Source organism: Trichoderma atroviride, chromosome 6 (assembly GCF_020647795.1).
Source record: "Trichoderma atroviride chromosome 6, complete sequence".
Classification (NCBI taxonomy): Eukaryota; Fungi; Ascomycota; class Sordariomycetes; order Hypocreales; family Hypocreaceae; genus Trichoderma; species Trichoderma atroviride.
In genome coordinates, this window is record NC_089405.1 from 730,138 (window position 1) to 749,711 (window position 19,574).

A 19,574-nucleotide genomic window follows, 5' to 3' on the forward strand; every position below is an offset into this window, starting at 1 on the left:
GCCAGATGATACACGGTGATATGATAACAATGTCTAAAAGTTCTATTTTTTACGAAATGAAGATGCCGAGAACTGTGAACTCTTCCGCAATCTACTTTTAGTGGGCAATAGCGCTACAGCTCCCCGCCACTTATTTTCGCCAGCAGATGGCACGTGCGTGCTTCATCTACAGCCAGTGGCTTGCGGACATCACCAGCTTCCCATTTACGCCGAGACAGGCCACAGCAGTCAACATATTTCTCTCTGAACTAGACCTTTTCTTGTGTTTTCTCGTCTTATAGAGAGCGTTGATAAGTGTTAGTTGCATTGTCTAAAAACTAGGTGCTTACACAACTGCTCCCATTTCCCACCGCCTCCAATACCCGGCATCTATCAATGGATCGCTAATTTAACCCGAACAACAGATGATACCGTTTAGCCGTGCTGTTTGCTGTTCCTGCATGCGATGAAGGCCGGACACAGCCACGTGCTCGGGCTGCAGCACGTCCTGGGGGCTATATCATCCGATGTCTCCCAGGCACAGTCGATCCAAGGTACGGCTGGCTAAGCATCACCGACAATGGCTTCGACTCACATCATGCTGACTCGTACAATGGCAGCCGGCATCGTAGCCCAGGGCGTCTTGGTTGCCGGGGCGAATCTTTCACCCGTCGATACCTTTTACCCTCCCGGACTCAACAGCACTTCGTACATCACCAGCAGTGGACTGGGCACGTATGGAGGCATCTACACAGCTCCAGCTAATGAGGCCTCTCAGGGCTCGCCATATGGCGTGTACGACTATTGCTCCATGCCGCACCCACGCGTGAACGGCTATGAGTTGCCCAGTGATCGTCATGCCAAGCTGGTGTACTTGGAGTATATGCAGAGGCATCAGAGGCGTACCATGTACAACCTGGCCCCAGGTGGAGAGGTGAGAGGCTATCTCATTAAGATTATCATTGTGTGAATCTAACCGACAACTCAACGTTAGAATCAACCATTTGATTGCTCAACCTTTGAGGCCTACTTGTACGGCAGCCAAGTCCACGGTGCCAATGGCGTCCAAGCTTTCGCAAGCGTGTACACCGACCCCAGCAACCCATTTGTGGATGCTCTGCCGTACATCAACTCGACTTGCTTTTTCCCTCAGTTGACCACTGGCGGCTTTCTCGACGGCATCCAGCACGGCAAAGATCTCTGGGCTCTGTATGGCGACAAGCTTGGCCTCATTCCAAAGACCCCCAACGACAAAGTCTGGCTACGTTCCAGCTCTGCTTCTCTTACCCAGCAGAGCGCGGGAGGTGTATTGCGCGGTCTCTGGCCTCATTACTCTGGCTCTGCGCCTCTTCACCAGCAGGCAGGCGTTGATACTGTCAACAGCGGATATCCCTGCAATGCGAGAGGCTCTGTTCTCTCATCAATTCAGGCTACCGATGATTGGAACGAGCATCTCAGCGTCACAGCCGAGCTGAGACAGTCTCTGGGAGATATCCTCGGCGCCACCAGCAGCGCCTGGCAGAGCACATTCGACCACTTTTCCGATAACTTCCAGGCCCGCCTCTGCAACGGATATGAGCTCCCATGCAGCTTTACCGACGCGTCCAAGTGTGTTTCTCAAGAACAAGCCGAAGAAGTTTTCCGTGCAGGCGACTGGGAGTGGAACCACTACTGGCGCAACAACAGCCTGGTAACAAAGTACATTCAAGTTACCGAAGGCCTCTTCATTGGCGAGATTGTTCGTCGTCTGCAGGCTGTTTCGGGCAAGACGCAGAAATACGTCTACGCGCACACATTCATCCACGACGGCGATATTGGTCCCATTCTGGGGGCTCTCGGAATCGACCAGCTGAGGTGGCCGGCCATGGCGTCCAACATTGCAATTGAAGTTTGGGAGACGACCGCCCAACAGAAGAAGGCTTACTATGCTCGTGTGCTCTACTCGGGACACACTCTGCGCAGTATTCATGGCAACATGGACTGGATTCCGCTGAACCAGTTGATTGACATTCTTCAAGTCTATGTGCCAGAGGATATTGTGGCGCTTTGCAATTCGTAGATCATATAGCATATTGCTTTAGCCAATATGTGTACATGTCAATGAATAATGAACGGTATCGAAATACAAAGATATCATGAGTCTTAAATTCTCTCTAAATAGTTGTTACAACTCTGTATTCACGTTAAAGCTCTGGGAAAACCCGGTGGGAAAACCAAAGCTGAGAAGTAGGCGCCTAAATGATCAATCTCAGTCCGTCAACGCCGAAACATACCAACAAACCGACATACCCCCACATCATCACATAAAAACAGGAAAGAACAGCAAATTTGGTGCAAAGTATCACAAAGTATCCACTCAAAAAACCCCAATCATGGCGTCAAACTGGCTTCTGCAAATCTCTCAGACTTTTCTTCAAGCCTTGAGCCTCCGCAGTCAACTTTGCCCGTCTCGCAATTTGTTTTTCCGACTCAGAGCCGATTTGGACCAAGTCTTCATCTGAAAGCTGAGATACGAAATTCGGACAGAAAGCACTTGGGAGTAGCGCCATGATGTGGCGCTCGATGACCTGCCGAGCGACGTTATCAACAAACGTCTTCATTGCGACCTGAGATCTATCAGTATCATACAAATATGAATCAATATGGGGCCCGTTCTCACCTTGTAGTACGAACGAAGCTCTATAATAGCGTTATTGCACGCCTGTTTATCCATGTCCACCGTGACATTAGACCCAATTGCAGCAATAACTTTCTCTCTATGAACACCGAAGCTGCCGTCTCTTAAATTATATCCGTGATTCTGCAACACTGCACGTAGATCTTTCTCCATAGCTTTCTTCTCAATGTCCACTCGAGCTTTCTGGACGTTGTCTGTATAATAATGGTTGTAAGTCAAGGGGGTGCGTTGCTCGTCTTCAATCAATTTTCCTAGCTCTCCCAATGCATTCGTTTCTGCATTCTCCAGCCAGTCTTTTAATATCGTATGAACTTGGTCACGCATGCTGTCATCGGGAATTAGCCGTTCCAATGCAATCTGAATCCATTGAGCCACAGTCTTCAAAATATCGTGAAGATGGGATTCAGAAATATCAGGCCACTGAATCGACTGCTCTCGGAATAGTTCAGCTAAAAGCGCCGCATTATAATTCCCGGGCAGCTCTCTCCCTCTGGTGCGTATATAAATCTGAACGTATGTTAGAAAAGAGATCTCTAATGGAACAAGCCTTGTTCTCACCTGTTTTACCCACTGCATCATCTCCGCGTTGCTTACCAGGATCTGGCCTTCTTCGCTCGCCCGTTCGTGATTGTCTGTGACATCAGACCCAGGTGTCTCATTTTCAGATACAGTCTCCGAAACATCAGATTCAATATCAGTCTTTACTTTTCGCTTTTGGCCGGAATCTCGCATGTAACTTGAGAATGAAGTGTTCAATTTCTGCACATTGGCTCGCAATCTTGAGTCTTCAGTTTTAGAAAAGAATTCAGCATCAATACTATGATAATGACCTTCAAGAGCCGCCTGCAAAAGTTCGTAAAACCTCATACTTAGACTTGTAAGGAAACTCCTGATTAGATCAGCCGTAGGCCGAGCATCACCCAAGGATCTTAGCTCAGCTTCCCTCATGGTCAACAACTTCTTGATCTCATCTCGGACTTTGGGCAATTCCCTCTCGATATGAGTGTCAAGAAGGTCTTGAAGAAATACTCGAAGCTTCTCTGCTCCTATTCTGCTCATATCAAGATTTTGCTCAGCCCATGGAGAGCTTGAAAAGAATCGTAGCTCAAGACTGGAGCGCTCCTTCATAGTCAAGCCTTCTTTAAGCTCTGAAGGGCTGGGATTCTTCACGAGAAAAAATCCCAGTTTTAGTCTGATGTTGTCTTCATTTTTGGCCACGCGTGCGAGTTTGGCTTCCGCACCTTGATTGATCAAATCAGGTTTCGTAATGATTCCCACAGTCCGTTGACCCAAAGTATCATGGGTCCTGGCCAGCCTAATAATGGGCTGATTCGCCATATCGTTCCCGGCCTGTAGAACAGCAAGAATTATTGTTCTTGAATTCTTAAGATAACCGTTAACCATGTTATGAACGGCCTGCACATCTTCTTCAGTTTGTTCCTCGTTTGCCACGGATATGAGTCCTGGCAAGTCCACAACGCTGAGATGAATCCCAATAGGGCCGGTCACCTCTATACGAAGGGCATCAGGTGCGAAAGCATATCCGTCGTTGTTATCCGAATACCCGCGAATCTTCATTAAGCGTGAGACATCTTGGATAATATCAGGAAGCTCTGACATATCGGCAACTTCCTTGCGGTAAGCAGCAAGTGCCTGCTGAACCTCTGGCGCCCGTGAAACATGAGGCCTGATACTGGCGGTAATGGTGACAGCCTCGGATTCTGTATGGCGAAGAATGATTTCCGTGGGGAACCTCGTACAAAGTCCCTCCTGTCGAGGAAATGGTATGCCAGTTATGCCCTCCAAGACTGAGCTCTTCCCGGCCGACTGATCTCCGCATACGACCAGCTGCGGCAAAGCTATCAAATCACCGACACCGTGAGCCCTGATTTTTTCGATTTGGTTCAAACGATGACTGGATTTGGTGCTTCGCAGATGGCTGAACTTGCCATCCGCAGAGTCATTTTCGCTCTGTTCGGGTGTTGCCATGGTTCGTGCGGGCCTAATCAACCTTCAGGCTGTCGGGCTGTCTGGCACTCCTAGCGAACGAGGTTTCTCGATATTTTGCTAATGGAACTGTATTAGCGACAGATAAGTTGATGAGAGAAGATTCGAATGCAGCCATCTACCTTGAGTTTATTTGGGGCGTTCCAGTTGTGATAATGAGGAATCTTGAAGGACAATGAAGAGTCTGAGTTGATGCGGCATCAAAGAATGGGCCGGTATCCCTCGTATGAGTTCTTTGTCGCATATTTAGTGGATCAACTGAGAAGTATGAAAGAATTTGAGTTCTCTATCTGAGATTGGGATGTAGAAAGCTGATATATAGGTACTTGTAGGTAAGTGGTACAAGATAAGGCTTAATGTACCTTCCCGGATGTTGAGCAAGTGACTCCCAACAAATCTCTTAGGGGCCATTTCACTCAAGAGTAAACAGTATAGTGAATTGACACAGGCAGTCGATGACTTTGGCGTGATCTTTAGCTTCACCTGTAGCTATCATGGCAAGTCACAAGCAAAACAACTTCTGCCGCGGGGTGTTATTAAATTGCGAATAGACAGCCAAGATAAGAATAGTACCACCAACATAAACAATTTCATGTAGTTTTCTTGTACTCCAAAAGACAGAAGCCGTATTCTATATTCTTATCATTGCTCCTTAACTTTGACGAGCTGGCACGGTTATTAACATCATTTCTACTGCACAACCAAGAGAATCTCCTGCTTCTCCAAGAGCGAGAGATATGCATCTATGCATTAATTAGTATAAAACGTAGCTCAAAACGAATCTTTAACGGGCAGATACTTACAAGCGCAATGCCATCGGTTTCCAATAAAGTTCAATGCGCGCTTTAGAAGCTTGACATCTTCCAAGACTGCAGCCGCTGGAGACTGATGTGCGATTCTCAATTGCATCGAGGCCACTTTATACACCAAGTGCACCAGAAAAGGGCTGGCGACGTCACATATTTCCTCTGCAACTTCTTCTTCCTTGAAAATTGAAATCATATGAAGGGTTGCTTCTGAAATAAGAGTGCTTTCTGCAGAAAGACGTGCGCCTGAGCTCTGCGGCTGTTGATCACAGAACGAGTCGTCAAGCGCGATAATACCACTACGTTGCGTCGTTAGCAACTTATCTGAGAGAGTGTGGGAAGTATCATCAGCCTTACCTGTAGCATACCGCTGACTGGCTGCAGTATTCCAGTCTTCTCATTGATGCCTCAATGTTGGAAACGTTAACAAGCGCATATATGGTGCGCCGCAATTGAGAAGTTTCGCTTGATCGCTTTTCAGATATAGAGCGTAGAACCTGGCTGAGCAGATGGGCTGCTTGAGAGAATCGTGCAAACAGCCCCAGGTGATAGCTATTAGCTGTTGCCAGAGTGTATATATAATCAGGGTCAAGTTCCTATAAGGGTTTATTTAGAGATGCCCCATAAGATGGAGACTGATATGCGATTCACTCACCCCCTTGTCCCATGCCTCATCATTTACAGGCAAATAGCTGTCCAGACCAGCATCCGGCGTCATCAAGTGCCGCTGGGGATCACATAAGTTGAGGTATCTAGAAGCAATATTAACACCATCTCATTTAAGAGCAGCCGATAAGTCACAGAAAAGGAAGCGGAGCTGAGAAGAAGCAAATGCCCCACCATATCTGTATGCATACCTATCAAGAACCAAGATGGCCCACCAAACTCTGCGACGTTCCTCTTCTTCGATCCACTGAGAGCCTGGGGTACTTGTAGAAAGAATAGATTTGTCAATTCCCAGTGCTACTGCGTAGCGAGCACATGATCCGATGGACAGAAAGGCCGCAGGGTAGATTGCCTGTCCTAGTTCGTAGAGTGCAATGAGGACGGCGGCCTGCAGGACCAGGACAGACAACACCCCGGAACTCTGCAGCTTAAAGTGAAATAGCTTCACCGCCTCGTATAAAGCGGTGTTCAACGGTTTCCGGCGTGTGGAGCAGAGCTTCATGGACAGCACCAGCAAATATAACTCGGCCTTCTTATAAGTCAATCGACTCAGGAGCGTGCTGGAAAATCGAGGCTTTGAGATAATCGGCATCCACATGTAAACAGACTTGAAGAACCGATCGGAAACGGCTTGAATGTCCAATACGCCACCAACCAGCTGAGCTATTTCATCTGTTACTGCCACATCCACATTGTCTACTGACAACTGCGCCCGGGAAAAGACAACGGGATCTAGAAAGCGCTCGGCAACGAAGCTGGAATTGGGACAATTGAATGATGTCTGATATGGCTTTTCTTTCTCCTTCTCAATTGTAATTGAAGCCTGGTAGATGACGGGTTTTCTTGGTGGAGATAATGCCTTGGCATGGTTCTTGGCCTTTCCTCGCCTCCGACGGCCTGGGTAGTTACAGGTAAGATTTTTCCTATATGGTTCCTCAAGTCACTAATTGAGACTCCGCGCAGAACCGCAAAATAGACTTACTGGGCGCATAGTGTACACTCGGGGTATACTTTATCGCAGCGGCGTTTTGAGAGGCGGCATGCTGAGCACGACCACTTCAACGCCAAGCTCTCCATGCTGTCTTTGGTGGTCATGATGAAGGTGCTGATGACGGGCTTTCGGACTTTGCGGGATGTAAGAAATTGGGAATACGCGGCCTTATAAAAAGCGGCGCGGGAATATGCGGACTTATAAACCAAGCTAACAACGCCAGCTTCATTAGATGATTACTGTACGTCCGGGTTCCATTCATTTCTGAATAGGATGAAGCGCTCTCTATCGATGAAAAGGCTTGTCTTTGGCTAGCTTGTTATTCTTTGTTTCGCTCGTATGTGTGAAAAAATTATAATTGACAGACTCAGCGAGTTGTGCCATTGCCGTGCCGAAACTGAAAAGACAACGTTAAAGCGTTCTTATACTGTACATGGCGTTGGAAGATGGCCATTAGAGGATATCCCCGGTCACTTTAATTAGGGTACCCTCCGAGACTCGCGGCAAGTACCGAAGCCAAAGCCCGATTGTTCTCGTGTTGCTATGCATGTTATCCAGATCACATTCTAATAAATGAATTGAATAGCAGTGTGATATATGTTTAGACATATTTCCGAGCTTACAAATGGCTAGCATCGCATGCTTGACAGGTTTTGGAGAAGGTGGTTTCTCAATTTAAGATTACTAAAGTGTCTTATAATTCCAGGTTATGAATGCATTCACCAGGGTAATTGTACTTTAAACAGCAGCTAAGACATTCTCATAAATATCCACAAGTCCAAAGACTACTTGTTGAAGCTCCAAGCTATTGAGCATCTTCAGTCTTTCCATACAACTTCAGCGATACTTCATGAACATGCTGATCCAGATCCCTCTCCACAGGGCCATCTTGCTGCAAGCCCATACCAAGCAGAGTCTGGACTCGCTTCATGGCCTCAGGCCAGTTGCAAGATTTCGCAAAGACGTTTAATGACCCCGTCAAGTCTGACAGGCTAGGCAAACCAGCGCGATCATTGACGATTTGCTTGGTTTCCAGCAACGGCTTCTTATCAAACCCAGCCACCCGGCGGGCAAAATTGTCTACAAATGCAGACAACTCCGAATCTTTGATGGCACGATTGATGTAGCCGTACTGAGCAGCAGTCGCAGCATCAAAGTCTTGACTGCCCAGCAGAATCTCCAAAGCCCGCGAACGGCCTACCAGCTTCGAAAGCCATTCGATCCCGCCACCACCGGGAACAAGGCCAGCGCCGACTTCTGGCTGACAGAACACAGCCTTCTCGAGGCTGGCATAACGAATATCGCACGCAAGAACGAATTCGCTACCAAGACCACGGGCGCGCCCACGAACTTCGGCAATCGTAACTGCGGAAAGGCGGGCAAAACGTAGGACAAAGCCAGGCCACTCGGTTTCTGGAGCGGCGTCTTCGCCCTCTGCGTTTTCTTTCCCTTCCCTCGCTAACAAATCATAATGGGCCATGAAGTAGTCCGGGGCGGAACTATCGAAAACGACGACTTTGACAGCTTGATCGTTTTCGAGCAACTCGACGAGCGTCCGCAGTGCCTTGTAGGTTCGCGGCGTAAAGAGATTCAGTGGCGAAGCATTATAAGTTGCTCTCCAATAGGCTGGGCTGATCTTGGTGAGCTTTAAGACGTCGTCAAACGACCAAGGCTCTGGAACGTAAGGCATGATGATAATCGGAAAGTAGTTTATTGAAGTAGACTAATGTTTCTTGTGCTTAGAGTTTATCTTCTTTGCAAGGTCGTTGACCATTATGCTGTGGCCTACGACGTCTTCTTATACATTTTATTAACATAGGCACTTAGATTTCACTCTTACACATTACAAAACGTCATTGATGTCTATACTACTACGGACACAGTACGTTGTTTAAACATTTAGCATGATGTGCATCAATAAATTGATCTCGCCTACTGTGTTTAAAGTCAAAATGCTTGTTGTATCAGAATCCAAGGTCTGATAGAGTTTCTACTAACTGGTAAACAGCACGTTGGCGTTTTAAGGCCAGAGTAATACACCTAGTGCTAACGTACTAACATCTTAGATGCTGACAGCTATTTTCCAAAATGAGCATCCGCAGCTGGATCGAGGATCGTAATCGTCTTCTCCATCAAAAACTCATTCAAGGCATATTTGCCATTGTTTCTTCCCCAGCCGCTGTCCTTGGTTCCGCCAAACGGAACACTCGGCTCGTCAAACTCTGTGATGTTTCCAATATGAACTTGCCCGGCCTCGATCTGCTTGGCGACTCGGATCGCTGCAAGGATATCGCGACTATGCACCGAAGCGTTCAGACCGTGTAGTGTGTCATTAGCAAAGAGTACAGCCTCAGCCTCGTCTTTGACAATGGTGAGGATTGCAGCAGGGGAGAAAATCTCCTCGTGGAAGATTTCGTCCGTGGGCTTTATATCTGTGATGATAGTCGGTGTCAAGCTAGACCCATCTACATTGAGACTTCCATCGCCAATAACGAAGCGAGCTCCTGCGGCGTGAGCCTTTTGCAAGAGATCATGAGCTCTCTTAGCCAACCTCTTGCTGCCGGCATAGCCTGCGCCGTCAGGGAACTGTGCCTTGATAGCAACCTTCATCTCCTGAATGAGCTCATCTGCAAGCTCTTGAACCACGACAATGCGATCGGTGGACATGCAAATCTGTCCATGGTGCAGAAAAGCACCATAAACGATCTTATCCGCAGCGAGCTTGACGTCGGCATCTTTGAGAACGATGGCTGGGGCCTTTCCTCCTAGTTCCATCAACACAGGCTTCAAGTACTTGGACGCCGTTTGGCCTATGATTCTTCCCACAGCAGCACTGCCGGTGAATGCAACCTTGCGGACCGCTCGATGGGCAATCAAAGCTTCGGTCGTCGCAGGTCCGTCTTCACGCGAGGCTTGAACTACGTTGATGAGGCCCTTGGGCATACCGGCCTCCTCAAATGCCTCGACGATGGTATGGTGTGTTTGCGGGCACATCTCCGACGCCTTTAGCACGACAGAGCAACCAGCAGCAACGGGAGCTGCCAGCGACCGCCCGCAAAGGATCATGCCGGCGTTCCACGGGGTGATTGTGAGAACCGTGCCGACTGGTTCTTTGTACACCAATGCCAGTGCTCCAGGCAGTTCCAAGGGCGGAATCTCGCCTGTCGTGGCAGCCGCGATGCTAGTTGCTATTTCCCGGATGATTCTTGTCAAGATGAATGTGTTTGCTCGGCCCCAGGCCAGAGAGCTCGACGTCTCCTCTGCTTGAAGTTGAGCAAAACGGTCCACCCAGGATTCAATCACATCGGCCGCTCGAAGGAGCAAGTCCCGACGTTCAACATAGGAAGTGTTCTTCCACTTCAGAAACGCTTGATGAGATGCTTCGACAGCCTTGATGGCTATCTCGGGAGTTGCGCTTTGAGCGTAGTGAACGATCTTGTCTTGACCATTGGACTCGACTGGAATTAAACGAGTTGCGTCCAGAGGCTCAGAGACTCCGTTGATTCTGATTGGGACGACTTGCTCGCCGTTTGGGCCTGTGAGAAAAGGCATGATGAGTGATATCAAAGATGTTATGTGTTTGATATATTGTTGATAAGAAGTCAATGAATGATGAACTGTCACAGATAATGGAATCATCATTCCACAGCAGACTTTTCGGTGGTACTTATACAAATTTCAACTTTACATATCCGCCCAGACTATTTCAAAGCACATAGACTTCGTCACTTCGTCATCTCGTCACACTTGAGTCCAAAACTCGCACAAGGATGCCTCCCCAGTTCCCCTAGTCAGCATCACTTCCGGCTTTGAAATCTGACGCAAAACCCTTTCATCTTAATCATTAACAGACTTAGAAATGGTACATCAGCATTGGCGTTCTATGCTTAAGCGAAGCAAGCGAGCCGGGCTAACTTATGTAACGCACAACCAAGGCACGGCTTGAGATGCCGCACTTGAATGCCGACAGGTTTGTTACATTGAACGCCAGAAATGAACCCCCAGCCTCATCGCTACGCACTTTCAAGTCTGGCTACAAGGATCCGTTGCGCGACATGTGCAATATTCAAGCTTAATTAGAGCCGCCTACTATAGGTATTACCCCAGGTCCCATCACTAATACTCCTATTTCCCACGCGTACTCGATGATCCACATCGGCGCTTACGGCGACCGTTTGGACATCCACCTTCGGCTTTCCATCTATTTCGGAGGAGTGATATATCCGATACATGGCAAACCCGGCATTCTGTATACGTCAGCTGCTATTATTTTCTTCTGTTTTGTGTTGTAGGCTGGCTGCCTCTTTATGCTAATGAACTCCTTGCTGCTTCCTTTTGACCAGGCTCCGCGGTATGTCAGGCTAATCTGGTTCTAAAGTTCTCAACCATTACCAACTAGCTATATTGATAATGATTACAAAATGCTTATATCTTGGGAGAAGATACGTAACAAGGGTCATGGGAGATGAAAGAAGAGAGTTTAGTTCGCAGACACCAGGCTTATATACGAAGTAGATGCCGCTAGTCAAAGTGGATAACCTCCATCTCTGCAGTGTGAATAAACAGATACTTGCAGTGGAGAGCTTGATTCTGATGAGCTAATAGCCCGTGTGGTTTACTTGTATAGCAAAGGGCGTCCCAAGTGCTGCCGTCAGCGCAAATTCCAAAAAGTCATTAAAGCAGCCAAGCTTTCAGCAGTCTATCTATAACTTGAGGTAAATTTACACGTGAAATATATATATACATATATAATCTACAGCCTGCCGCGTGAATTTAATTACACCTATAGCAGTAGGCGTAGCAGCAGCAGTAATGATAGTGGCTTGACTCTCCAGAGCCGATAGCCTTGCTACATCCAGTTTTATTCCAAACTGCCTAAAACGGAAAAATAACAGCCTCAGTGGCGGCCTCCCATCACCTGGTCAACATTCACATTGGCAACAGATACGAATTGAGCAAATACTGCATTTTATTTCCATCTAAAGCGCTTGGCCCCAAGGGGCTCCAAAGTTCCAAAACAGAAAACCAAAAACCCAAGTCCCAGCAAAGTCCGTATTTCCAGCACAATCTGTATTTCCCGCATACAAAGCAATTTAGATTCCCCAAAAAGTACCCAAGTTCCTCCCATATCTCCAAAAGAGCGAAATGAAGTTCTCCTAAGCTTCCATCACGACATCTCCATCTTCAACGGTGCACTCCAGATCCACGCCAGGGAGGCTCGCGTCCACAGCCTCGTCGGTAGGGAAGAAGAACTCGTACGCGGTAGCGTCGATTGCGAGCTCAACTTCGGGCAGCTCATCCAAGTTTGAATCGGTTTCGGCCTCCTAGACCTCCATACTAACATGATAGACGGCACTGGCGCCACCGTGAATAAGAATATCGTGAAGGATATGCGGAGCCTCGTCGTCGGTCTCCGCAATGCTCTGGTAGCCAAAGGGCAGAGGCGTGGGATCGCCACCAGATAACATGGCATAGCGGTCGTCAATGGGCTCTCCATGTTGGTTGTTGCCATCGCCGTTGTCTTCATCGCTGTTGTTATTATCGCCAGAAGATGAGTCGCTAGCAGAGGTGGCGACTGGTTCCTGCCTGTCCGGAGCAGGAGCGTTGTCTACCGAATCCGTCCATGTGATGTTATCCATGACGAAATCGGCTCCGAGAGTCTCCATGTTTCGCGCAACCGAATCCTCCCAGTGATCCTCAACAGGCTCAGGGCTGTAGGGGACCGCCTCATCGACTACCTGTGGATCCCACTCAGGCACAAGCTCCCTGCCAATCGTAATATCTCTGAGGGCAATGCCAAGTAGTCGTGCCTCTTCAAGCTTTCCATTGGCCACATTTACAAGCCTCTTCATGATTACGGGGTCAACGAGGGCTGCGGCCTCGCGATTGAGCAGCCTTCTTTGGACTCGAGCATGATGATTGCGTCCGGGGTTCATCTCGTAAATGCTGTCCCAGGCTGGGTAACAATCATCCGTAAAGTATAAAGCATCCAAGGGGACACCGTTCTCGACTGCATCTCTCAGGCGAGACTTGGACTCAGCTTGGATATGCTGGCGGACATCCGAGGCCAAAAGCTCCGCGGGCCTGGACTCAGGTAGAACGTTTCTACGCCGTAAGGGTCTACCCGGGCCGTAGTGACAGATGGAACAAGTCTGGTCTTCGTAAACAGACATGTATGCGTGAGAAGCCAGGTGTGCTTCAAAACCCTCTTCTGTGTCAAGTTCCGTGTCCCAGATGGAAGGAAAGTTTGTGTCAATAGGTATGAACCCGGAGCGAGCCATGTTTGTGCCAAGATTCATGTCTGCGAAAGGACTCATTTCACCGAAAGGAGTCATGTCTGCGATGAGATCAAGTGTTGGCGTATGTGGTGAAGACGAAGTGTTTGTGAATATTGCGTGTCTGTCAAGATAAAGTGTCTGTGAAGACAATGTATATGTAAAGACAGTAGTGTCTGTGAAGACGATGGTGTTTGTGAAGAAGATCGCTTGTCTGGATATTGTCGCTTGTCTGACGAAGATGGTGTGCGTGGGGAAGTGTTAGCAAAACAACAAACAGGAGAGAAGGATAAATGAAATAGTCTCGCCGCTCGCAGCCATCGGTGGCGTTTGGTTGCCAGGGAGAATAGTTGGAATAGTTTAAAAGGCAATGTGGGTAGAGGAGCCTTTGGAGAGTGACTTTACGAAAAGCAAAACGTTGAATGAGAAAAAGAGGAGATTGTGTCGTCAGTTGGCGCAGGCGCTGTGTGAACGAGTAAACGAGTGCTAGCAGTTCGTACAGTCGAGGTAGAATTTCTTCGCTTCGGGTTCGCTTTTGCTGCAGAGATACTTCCACTACATTGACTGACTTAGTACCTCTACCACCTCTATTCCCTAGGTACTTATGTATTCTCGACTGAGAGATATTCTCTCTGTTTTTACACTTTTTTACGAAGATTTACTTTGCTTTTGCACCAGTTGTTCGAGACTACTCGTTTTGTCATTCTGCTTTTCCAACAGCTGGCGATATACGGATAGCCCATGTATTCACCTGGCACACATGCATGTTGGCTCTCTGAGCCGAGTCGCAAAGTTTTCTATATGGAAAAAATATTTCCAACATCCCAGTTCTACTACAGCACTTTTTCCATAGCTCAGCAAAGCAGTTGGTCTATATATAAAACTGTTTAATTGTGATATACACCTAGAAGCTGTAGCATCAGTAGCACCAGTAGGATCAACCCTCTATGACTGAAGTACTAGACAACATTTCCTGTTCTATGGCCCCGATTTGCTTTCTGTGTTAACTTTAGCATCAAGCCAAAGCGGCAGCCTACCATAAGCCACTTCCAGACTAACAAGAAATATTGCCTTTTGGGGAAATTCGGTGAATCCCCTTATATCTGTGGCGTAGAGCCAATGTGTAGTCGTAGCCAATGCAAAAAATAAACAGTAAACAGTGCATAGTAAACAACAGGAATACGCAATCATAGTTATTTGCCTTCACTATAAGATGTATTGTCATGATATTTTATCACTAAAAGTAGATATAGAGAATTTATACAGCCTCTGATATGAGATATCTCGCTATGAAGTCAGGTTGCTCCCCCCCATTCACACCAGGTGCATTCTTCAAATGAATACAAATACCATATTACATTCATATCATACTCCAAGTTCACTTCCAAACGCCCTCAAACAGTGGAGATGCAGCCCAGCTTTCCGGAACAGCACCCTCGGCTACCTAGTAGTGACGCAGGAGGGTACTCCCACTCTGGCACAGATACATCCAGCATCTTCTCTCTTCTTCCGAGAACTCCCAATGTCCCATTTTATGGCACTTTTGGTCTTCAGTCTTGCAACAAGAATCGTCCACGCAAAAGTCGTATCTCAAAATCATCCTTGGAGGCGTGCTTCCAAATCTTTTTGGACAGGACGGCTCTTTCAGCCTCTATTCTCTCTTGGCGCAACAAAGCAAAGGCTGATCAAAGGCCGCCCCCCTGACCCACTAATCCTTGGGAATTGGCTGGAAGTTACGAAGAAGATGGTGAACTCGTGACATTTGGGGATAAAGTTTCATCTGGAAGTTGCACGGATCAAATATTTCATGGAAACAATGGACAAGCGAACTGATGAGGCAACAATTAGGAACAGGAAAACAAACACACCAACTGTGAATAACTTGAGATTTGCAATAGCTGGTAATTCGAGAGGAATATAGATAGATACATTTTTGGGGGGTTCTTTTTTTTTTTTTTTTTTCATGGGAATTCACACTCTCTTGGGAGACCTTTTCGTGAAAACGGGAGAAACGGGGGCCATTCTAGGTGATTACATTTAGTTGACAACTTGTCGCACAAAAGATCAGCCTCAACAAACCAGAACACATCCACGCCCTCCCAACATTGCAATATCCCATCGTCATTACATACAAGTAGCCAAACACCAAGACAGAGCGCTCATATAACTTAATAATGCCACTCCCACGCATTTCCCATCATCAACTAAACATCACCAGGCTGCTCATCCTCAGTCACGTATACAGTGTGCGGATCACTTGTTGCAGTTTTGCGTCTTTTAAGCGCGGGTTGAGCAGGGATTGTTGTAACATCTTCCGGCGTGAGTAATCGCTGATTCTACGGAGTAGAGATTGAGAGCCTTGAGCCTCCCGTTGACAGCTTCCGGTCTGTGTTTTCCCTCTGGATCTCTCTATGATGCACTTGTCTTTTGGTGGATATAAGAAGAAAATTGTATTCGATGGACTGTAGCATCACCAGACAGCCTTTCGATAATGCTCATATGTAGCATTTACAGCAAATAAAGTGTGTTTCAAAATCTAGACCCAACCTGCGCCTTGTATGTGTATGTCCATAATGCCATAGAAACCAAACTAGATAGGTAGCCATTAACTTTTGAATCTGCGTCCCATCGTGTTAGCACACAAATCTCACTCCAGAGAGCCCTAGAACAACTTACGTGCAATGTGTCGTATCTCCATAGTAAACAAAAATCACTGAATCTCAACATCCTCTCCCTCTTGCGTCGCCTTCTCCTCAACAACCGGAGCATCTATACCCATGTTAGCATCTTCATCCCCCAGCTCTTTTCCCACAACATCATAACCATCCAAGTCTTCAAAAACGTACCCTTCATCTCAGCCTCTCCCTCAGCCTCCATCTGCCTCTTCAGCGCATACCCCATCTTCTTCTCCAGCTTCCTCGCCTTCTTGGCGCTGACCTGCGCCCTCGGTCCGCTATTCGGCAGCAGGCCCGGTCGTGCGCCTCTCGTCTTGTCTGCCTTTGTAATCTTGCTTCGGTTGGCTGGGTCGGCGCGCTTCTGGTTCGCCTTCTTCGCTTTCGCGGCGCGGGCGGCGAGGCGGTTCTTGGAGGGGCGATTGGGGTTCTTGACGGACGGCATTGTGGATTTGTGGTATCAAGCGACACTGATATATACGGCCAGAATAAAAACGTGGATTTGCTTCTTGTGGTATCCGTAGATCGTCGAAAGTTCTTGGAGGTTTGGAAGTGCTACTCGAAAGAAAAAAAAAAGTTTTGCCCCGCCAGAAAACAGCCACCCGCCTAGCTTTTTTTAGCTGGACCCTGTAAGAGGTACGGGAGTACTTCGTCGCTGGATGCGATGCGATGCGATGCGGTGATCACAAATTGCAGCCAACATTCGAGGGTAAAACATAGTAAATCTGCTACACTCAATACCATTATATCATTATATGGGGTTGCTTTTCTAGCCGTAACAATAACTCCAAACTTTGCCTCCCAGTAGTAATACAGACGTTATGCGTAGGCAGACTCCGAACACTTGTACTTTATGTAAACAAATTACTCCAAAACATGCTTTTCTCTTTAGCGTTACTTTCAAATCTCTTATGTAGCTCATGATTGAGCTGCAGCGGATCGCTTCGGGGCATGGCTCCCTTCTCCTGCTAGCATTCCCTGCCTCTCATCGTCCTCGTCATCGGATGTTAAGCCATCAAGCTCAAACTCCTCTGCTGCCTGGATATGGCCATCTTCTACCGCTCGTCCGTTCAGGTGGGTATGGCCATTAGTGAATCCCTTGGTATTCAGCGGGGGGTTGGAGAGGCGGTCATGCAGGTGGATGAGCATGTTGACGAACAGGAACATTAAAAAAGCGAGAGAGTATAGGATCAGGATATAAGAAATGACGTCCATGCTAGAGCCGTCGAGGAGGGCCATTTGTTGTTCAGTCGCACCTTGGAAGAGGAAACCGGCGGCGTACAAGAGCTATGAGTAACTAGGATTAGAAGCGTATAGTACAAGGACTGAAGTATGTACTTACAAAAACGGGGATGAACTGGAAGCTATTCCACGAACGACCATCGTCAGCTAGAGACTGAGCGTCCTTCAGGACAAAGGCAATTTCAATGATACGTGTAAGACCGGCAGCCATCAAAGTATAGCCAAACATGGAATGGGTCATGGCGCTGACCATCAGCTCTTGAGGGTGAGCAGACATGCCCCAGCCGGTAATGAAAATGACGAATCCCGGAATAAAGTTGCGCTTCGGGTTGCCGTCGCGATCTCGGCTAAGCCAGATACCGGCCAAGCCGGCACACCACCAGATGACACCCATCGTAGTGTGCTGCCAATCATTCTTGACCCAGGCGGTGCCCCAGCGATGCTCCGTAAAAGTATTGATGCAGCCCCAGATAGCAATGATAGAGCTGTCGTAAAACTCTTGAGATCGGCCAGTGCGACGGACCCAAGCCTGTCCCGCAAGGAGGATAATAGTCAAGATGATGCCATAAGCGATAAATGCGCCACCCATGATAAAATGAGCGGCGCATTGGCCGACATGGTCGCCCTGGCAGAAGCCGAGGGTTGTAATGCCTCCAAAGATCATCTGCACCCAGGCCAGGAGAGGCATTGCTTTTCCGATGATCGAGTGGAAGGGTCGGACAAACTTGCGAATCACGCCCAGGACGCCCTTCTCCCAGTGGAGCTTCAGATATAGGCCAAGCACCACCTGGCCGACAAGCAAGAGCTGCAAAATGTTGGCAAAAATCGAGTGCACATTGTGTTCGACAAACTCGCGTCCATTGTGCGCATGCCCGAGAAAGAAACCGACGACGGCGAGAACAGAGCCGAGGACTTGCGTGGGGACGTGCCATCGAGACTTGGTCATCTATAGATGCATCAGATCAGACATTCTGCTTATACAAAAGCACTCAGCAGCAGCTCCATGAAGTCTTACACCAAAGACCATGCCGATTGGGAATATGATGCCATATGCGAGCATCTGGATTAAGATGTGGATCCAGAGAATATTGTCCTGTACTTGATGTCAATCTCGTTTGATTCTTTCTCTGTATTCTGTATTATTAGTATTGTCCTTGAGCGACTCACGATAGGATCAAACGATATCGCCTCTCCCTCGGGAATGTGGCTCTCGCCGCCATTGTGGTCGTGAGCATGCACAAGCGCTCCGAAGGATGCGATCGACAGCAGTAGGGCCATCGTGGCTGGCCGTAATGGTTGCATCATCGTGGTTCCGATAAACAACAGAAGCGAAGAAGAAAGAGAAGAAAAAAGCGATTCCCCTCTCTCACCTCTTGCAGTCCGATTGTACAATGCTTCGACGTCCTTGCAATCGTCGCGAACCGACGCCAGAAAACATCGGCCGGGTGTTTAGAGATCGAAACATTTAGTCGAGCGGCTTGATCGGAGATGAAAAGCCAAGAAATCCATGGGGACGCGCAGGGAGGGCCTGGCACCGACGTTGTTCCGGACGAACCAAGAGACTTGCAATGCGCTGTTACGCACGCAGTAGAACGAGGTACCGCTGTTGCACCATTACAAACCGGCGGCAGGGATGCGTCCCCGCAAAAAGAATCGCTGCAGCTCCATCGGGCGAGGCGCATGAGAAATAGGAAGTATCGGCACCAAATAGGCGGGAAATGCCATGCCAAGCGCGGCTACTTGTCCTATTCACGGCCAACAATTTGCCGGTAAGAGCAGCACCATGTTGGAATACCAGAGGAAACATAATCCTACGGCCATGATGGTGTTACGACTGTGCCGCGACAGCAAGGGAATCTGTCGTCTGGCTCCCTCCACATGCTGTCAAACAGTGATGCGCTCCATAAGTAGGTACATAGATTGACATGGATTCTCTCTATCGCTCCACTCGTGTAAAGAGCCCAATGCAGCGCGATAAGCGAGTGGCAGCGGCCAATAAGTGCTATACAAGTCGAGGCGTGGGCACGGAAAGACGCATAATAGAAAGCCTAGCCACGAATAGCCTTTTTGATGGTCATTGATAGGTAATACAGACTATCACTGCCATGCAGCAGTTGCGAAGTCAAAATCGGAATGTAGCATGGAATGGGCAGTGCAGCTTGCCAAAATCTATCTGTCCCTTTAATTAGGAAAGTCGTAGTCAAATCAACACGGAGAGAATACAGTGGTCGATCAACTTGACCACCAAAGCAAGCATTC

At 47.9% G+C, this 19,574-nt stretch overlaps 8 protein-coding genes across 9 annotated transcripts; 1 reads left to right on the plus strand and 7 right to left on the minus strand.

Annotated features, from left to right (window-relative positions):
* The first annotated feature begins 181 nt into the window (after window positions 1–181).
* Window positions 182–2,693, plus strand: TrAtP1_010865 (uncharacterized protein). 2 transcript variants are annotated; one of them, XM_014092301.2, is made up of 4 exons: window positions 182–321; window positions 405–533; window positions 600–913; window positions 974–2,693. In XM_014092301.2, exons 2-4 carry the CDS (start codon window positions 446–448, stop codon window positions 2,036–2,038), a joined length of 1,467 nt encoding a protein of 488 aa, XP_013947776.2. In that variant the 5' UTR covers window positions 182–321; window positions 405–445; the 3' UTR covers window positions 2,039–2,693. The 2 variants fall into 2 exon arrangements, with proteins under 2 accessions (XP_013947776.2, XP_065970976.1); XM_066114879.1 differs by having other exon boundaries at window positions 405–913.
* TrAtP1_010866 (uncharacterized protein) lies at window positions 2,358–4,645 on the minus strand (the record flags this gene model as incomplete). The annotated part of the gene is made up of 3 exons (XM_066114880.1): window positions 2,358–2,585; window positions 2,639–3,163; window positions 3,215–4,645. The coding sequence occupies 3 exons, from the start codon at window positions 4,643–4,645 to the stop codon at window positions 2,358–2,360; spliced, it is 2,184 nt and encodes a 727-aa protein (XP_065970977.1).
* A 43-nt stretch (window positions 4,646–4,688) lies between these two features.
* On the minus strand, window positions 4,689–7,664 carry TrAtP1_010867 (uncharacterized protein). The gene is made up of 8 exons (XM_014092303.2): window positions 7,118–7,664; window positions 6,327–7,058; window positions 6,125–6,221; window positions 5,827–6,065; window positions 5,467–5,768; window positions 5,244–5,406; window positions 4,786–5,183; window positions 4,689–4,723 (listed from the first exon to the last, which is right to left on the minus strand). The coding sequence occupies exons 1-6, from the start codon at window positions 7,228–7,230 to the stop codon at window positions 5,354–5,356; spliced, it is 1,536 nt and encodes a 511-aa protein (XP_013947778.2). The 5' UTR covers window positions 7,231–7,664; the 3' UTR covers window positions 4,689–4,723; window positions 4,786–5,183; window positions 5,244–5,353.
* A 267-nt stretch (window positions 7,665–7,931) lies between these two features.
* TrAtP1_010868 (uncharacterized protein) lies at window positions 7,932–8,816 on the minus strand (the record flags this gene model as incomplete). The annotated part of the gene is made up of 1 exon (XM_014092304.2): window positions 7,932–8,816. The coding sequence occupies one exon, from the start codon at window positions 8,814–8,816 to the stop codon at window positions 7,932–7,934; it is 885 nt and encodes a 294-aa protein (XP_013947779.2).
* Window positions 8,817–9,202: 386 nt separating this feature from the next.
* TrAtP1_010869 (uncharacterized protein) lies at window positions 9,203–10,768 on the minus strand (the record flags this gene model as incomplete). The annotated part of the gene is made up of 1 exon (XM_014092305.2): window positions 9,203–10,768. The coding sequence occupies one exon, from the start codon at window positions 10,766–10,768 to the stop codon at window positions 9,203–9,205; it is 1,566 nt and encodes a 521-aa protein (XP_013947780.2).
* A 1,682-nt stretch (window positions 10,769–12,450) lies between these two features.
* Window positions 12,451–13,487, minus strand: TrAtP1_010870 (uncharacterized protein; the record flags this gene model as incomplete). The annotated part of the gene is made up of 1 exon (XM_014092306.2): window positions 12,451–13,487. The coding sequence occupies exon 1, from the start codon at window positions 13,459–13,461 to the stop codon at window positions 12,451–12,453; it is 1,011 nt and encodes a 336-aa protein (XP_013947781.2). The 5' UTR covers window positions 13,462–13,487.
* Window positions 13,488–16,111: 2,624 nt separating this feature from the next.
* On the minus strand, window positions 16,112–16,518 carry TrAtP1_010871 (uncharacterized protein; the record flags this gene model as incomplete). Its single annotated transcript, XM_014092307.2, has 2 exons — window positions 16,112–16,170; window positions 16,248–16,518. 2 exons carry the CDS (start codon window positions 16,516–16,518, stop codon window positions 16,112–16,114), a joined length of 330 nt encoding a protein of 109 aa, XP_013947782.1.
* Window positions 16,519–16,777: 259 nt separating this feature from the next.
* On the minus strand, window positions 16,778–18,770 carry TrAtP1_013366 (uncharacterized protein). The gene is made up of 4 exons (XM_014092308.2): window positions 18,483–18,770; window positions 18,331–18,408; window positions 17,416–18,261; window positions 16,778–17,360 (listed from the first exon to the last, which is right to left on the minus strand). The coding sequence occupies exons 1-4, from the start codon at window positions 18,618–18,620 to the stop codon at window positions 16,992–16,994; spliced, it is 1,431 nt and encodes a 476-aa protein (XP_013947783.2). The 5' UTR covers window positions 18,621–18,770; the 3' UTR covers window positions 16,778–16,991.
* Window positions 18,771–19,574: the final 804 nt, after the last annotated feature.

Bases quoted from the DNA above. Each gene is read 5' to 3' on its own strand.
- TrAtP1_010867 (XM_014092303.2), bottom strand. From the start codon at position 7,230: ATGACCACCAAAGACAGCATGGAGAGCTTGGCGTTGAAGTGGTCGTGC. The intron at 6,066-6,124 runs GTGAGTGAATCG...AAACCCTTATAG, and splicing joins ATGAGGCATGGGACAAGGGG to GAACTTGACCCTGATTATAT. The intron at 5,769-5,826 runs GTAAGGCTGATG...GACGCAACGTAG, and splicing joins CAGTCAGCGGTATGCTACAG to TGGTATTATCGCGCTTGACG.
- TrAtP1_010865 (XM_014092301.2), top strand. From the start codon at position 446: ATGAAGGCCGGACACAGCCACGTGCTCGGGCTGCAGCACGTCCTGGGG. The intron at 534-599 runs GTACGGCTGGCT...GTACAATGGCAG, and splicing joins CCAGGCACAGTCGATCCAAG to CCGGCATCGTAGCCCAGGGC. The intron at 914-973 runs GTGAGAGGCTAT...ACTCAACGTTAG, and splicing joins ACCTGGCCCCAGGTGGAGAG to AATCAACCATTTGATTGCTC.
- TrAtP1_013366 (XM_014092308.2), bottom strand. From the start codon at position 18,620: ATGATGCAACCATTACGGCCAGCCACGATGGCCCTACTGCTGTCGATC. The intron at 18,409-18,482 runs GTGAGTCGCTCA...CATCAAGTACAG, and splicing joins CGATATCGTTTGATCCTATC to GACAATATTCTCTGGATCCA. The intron at 18,262-18,330 runs GTAAGACTTCAT...ATGCATCTATAG, and splicing joins CAATCGGCATGGTCTTTGGT to ATGACCAAGTCTCGATGGCA.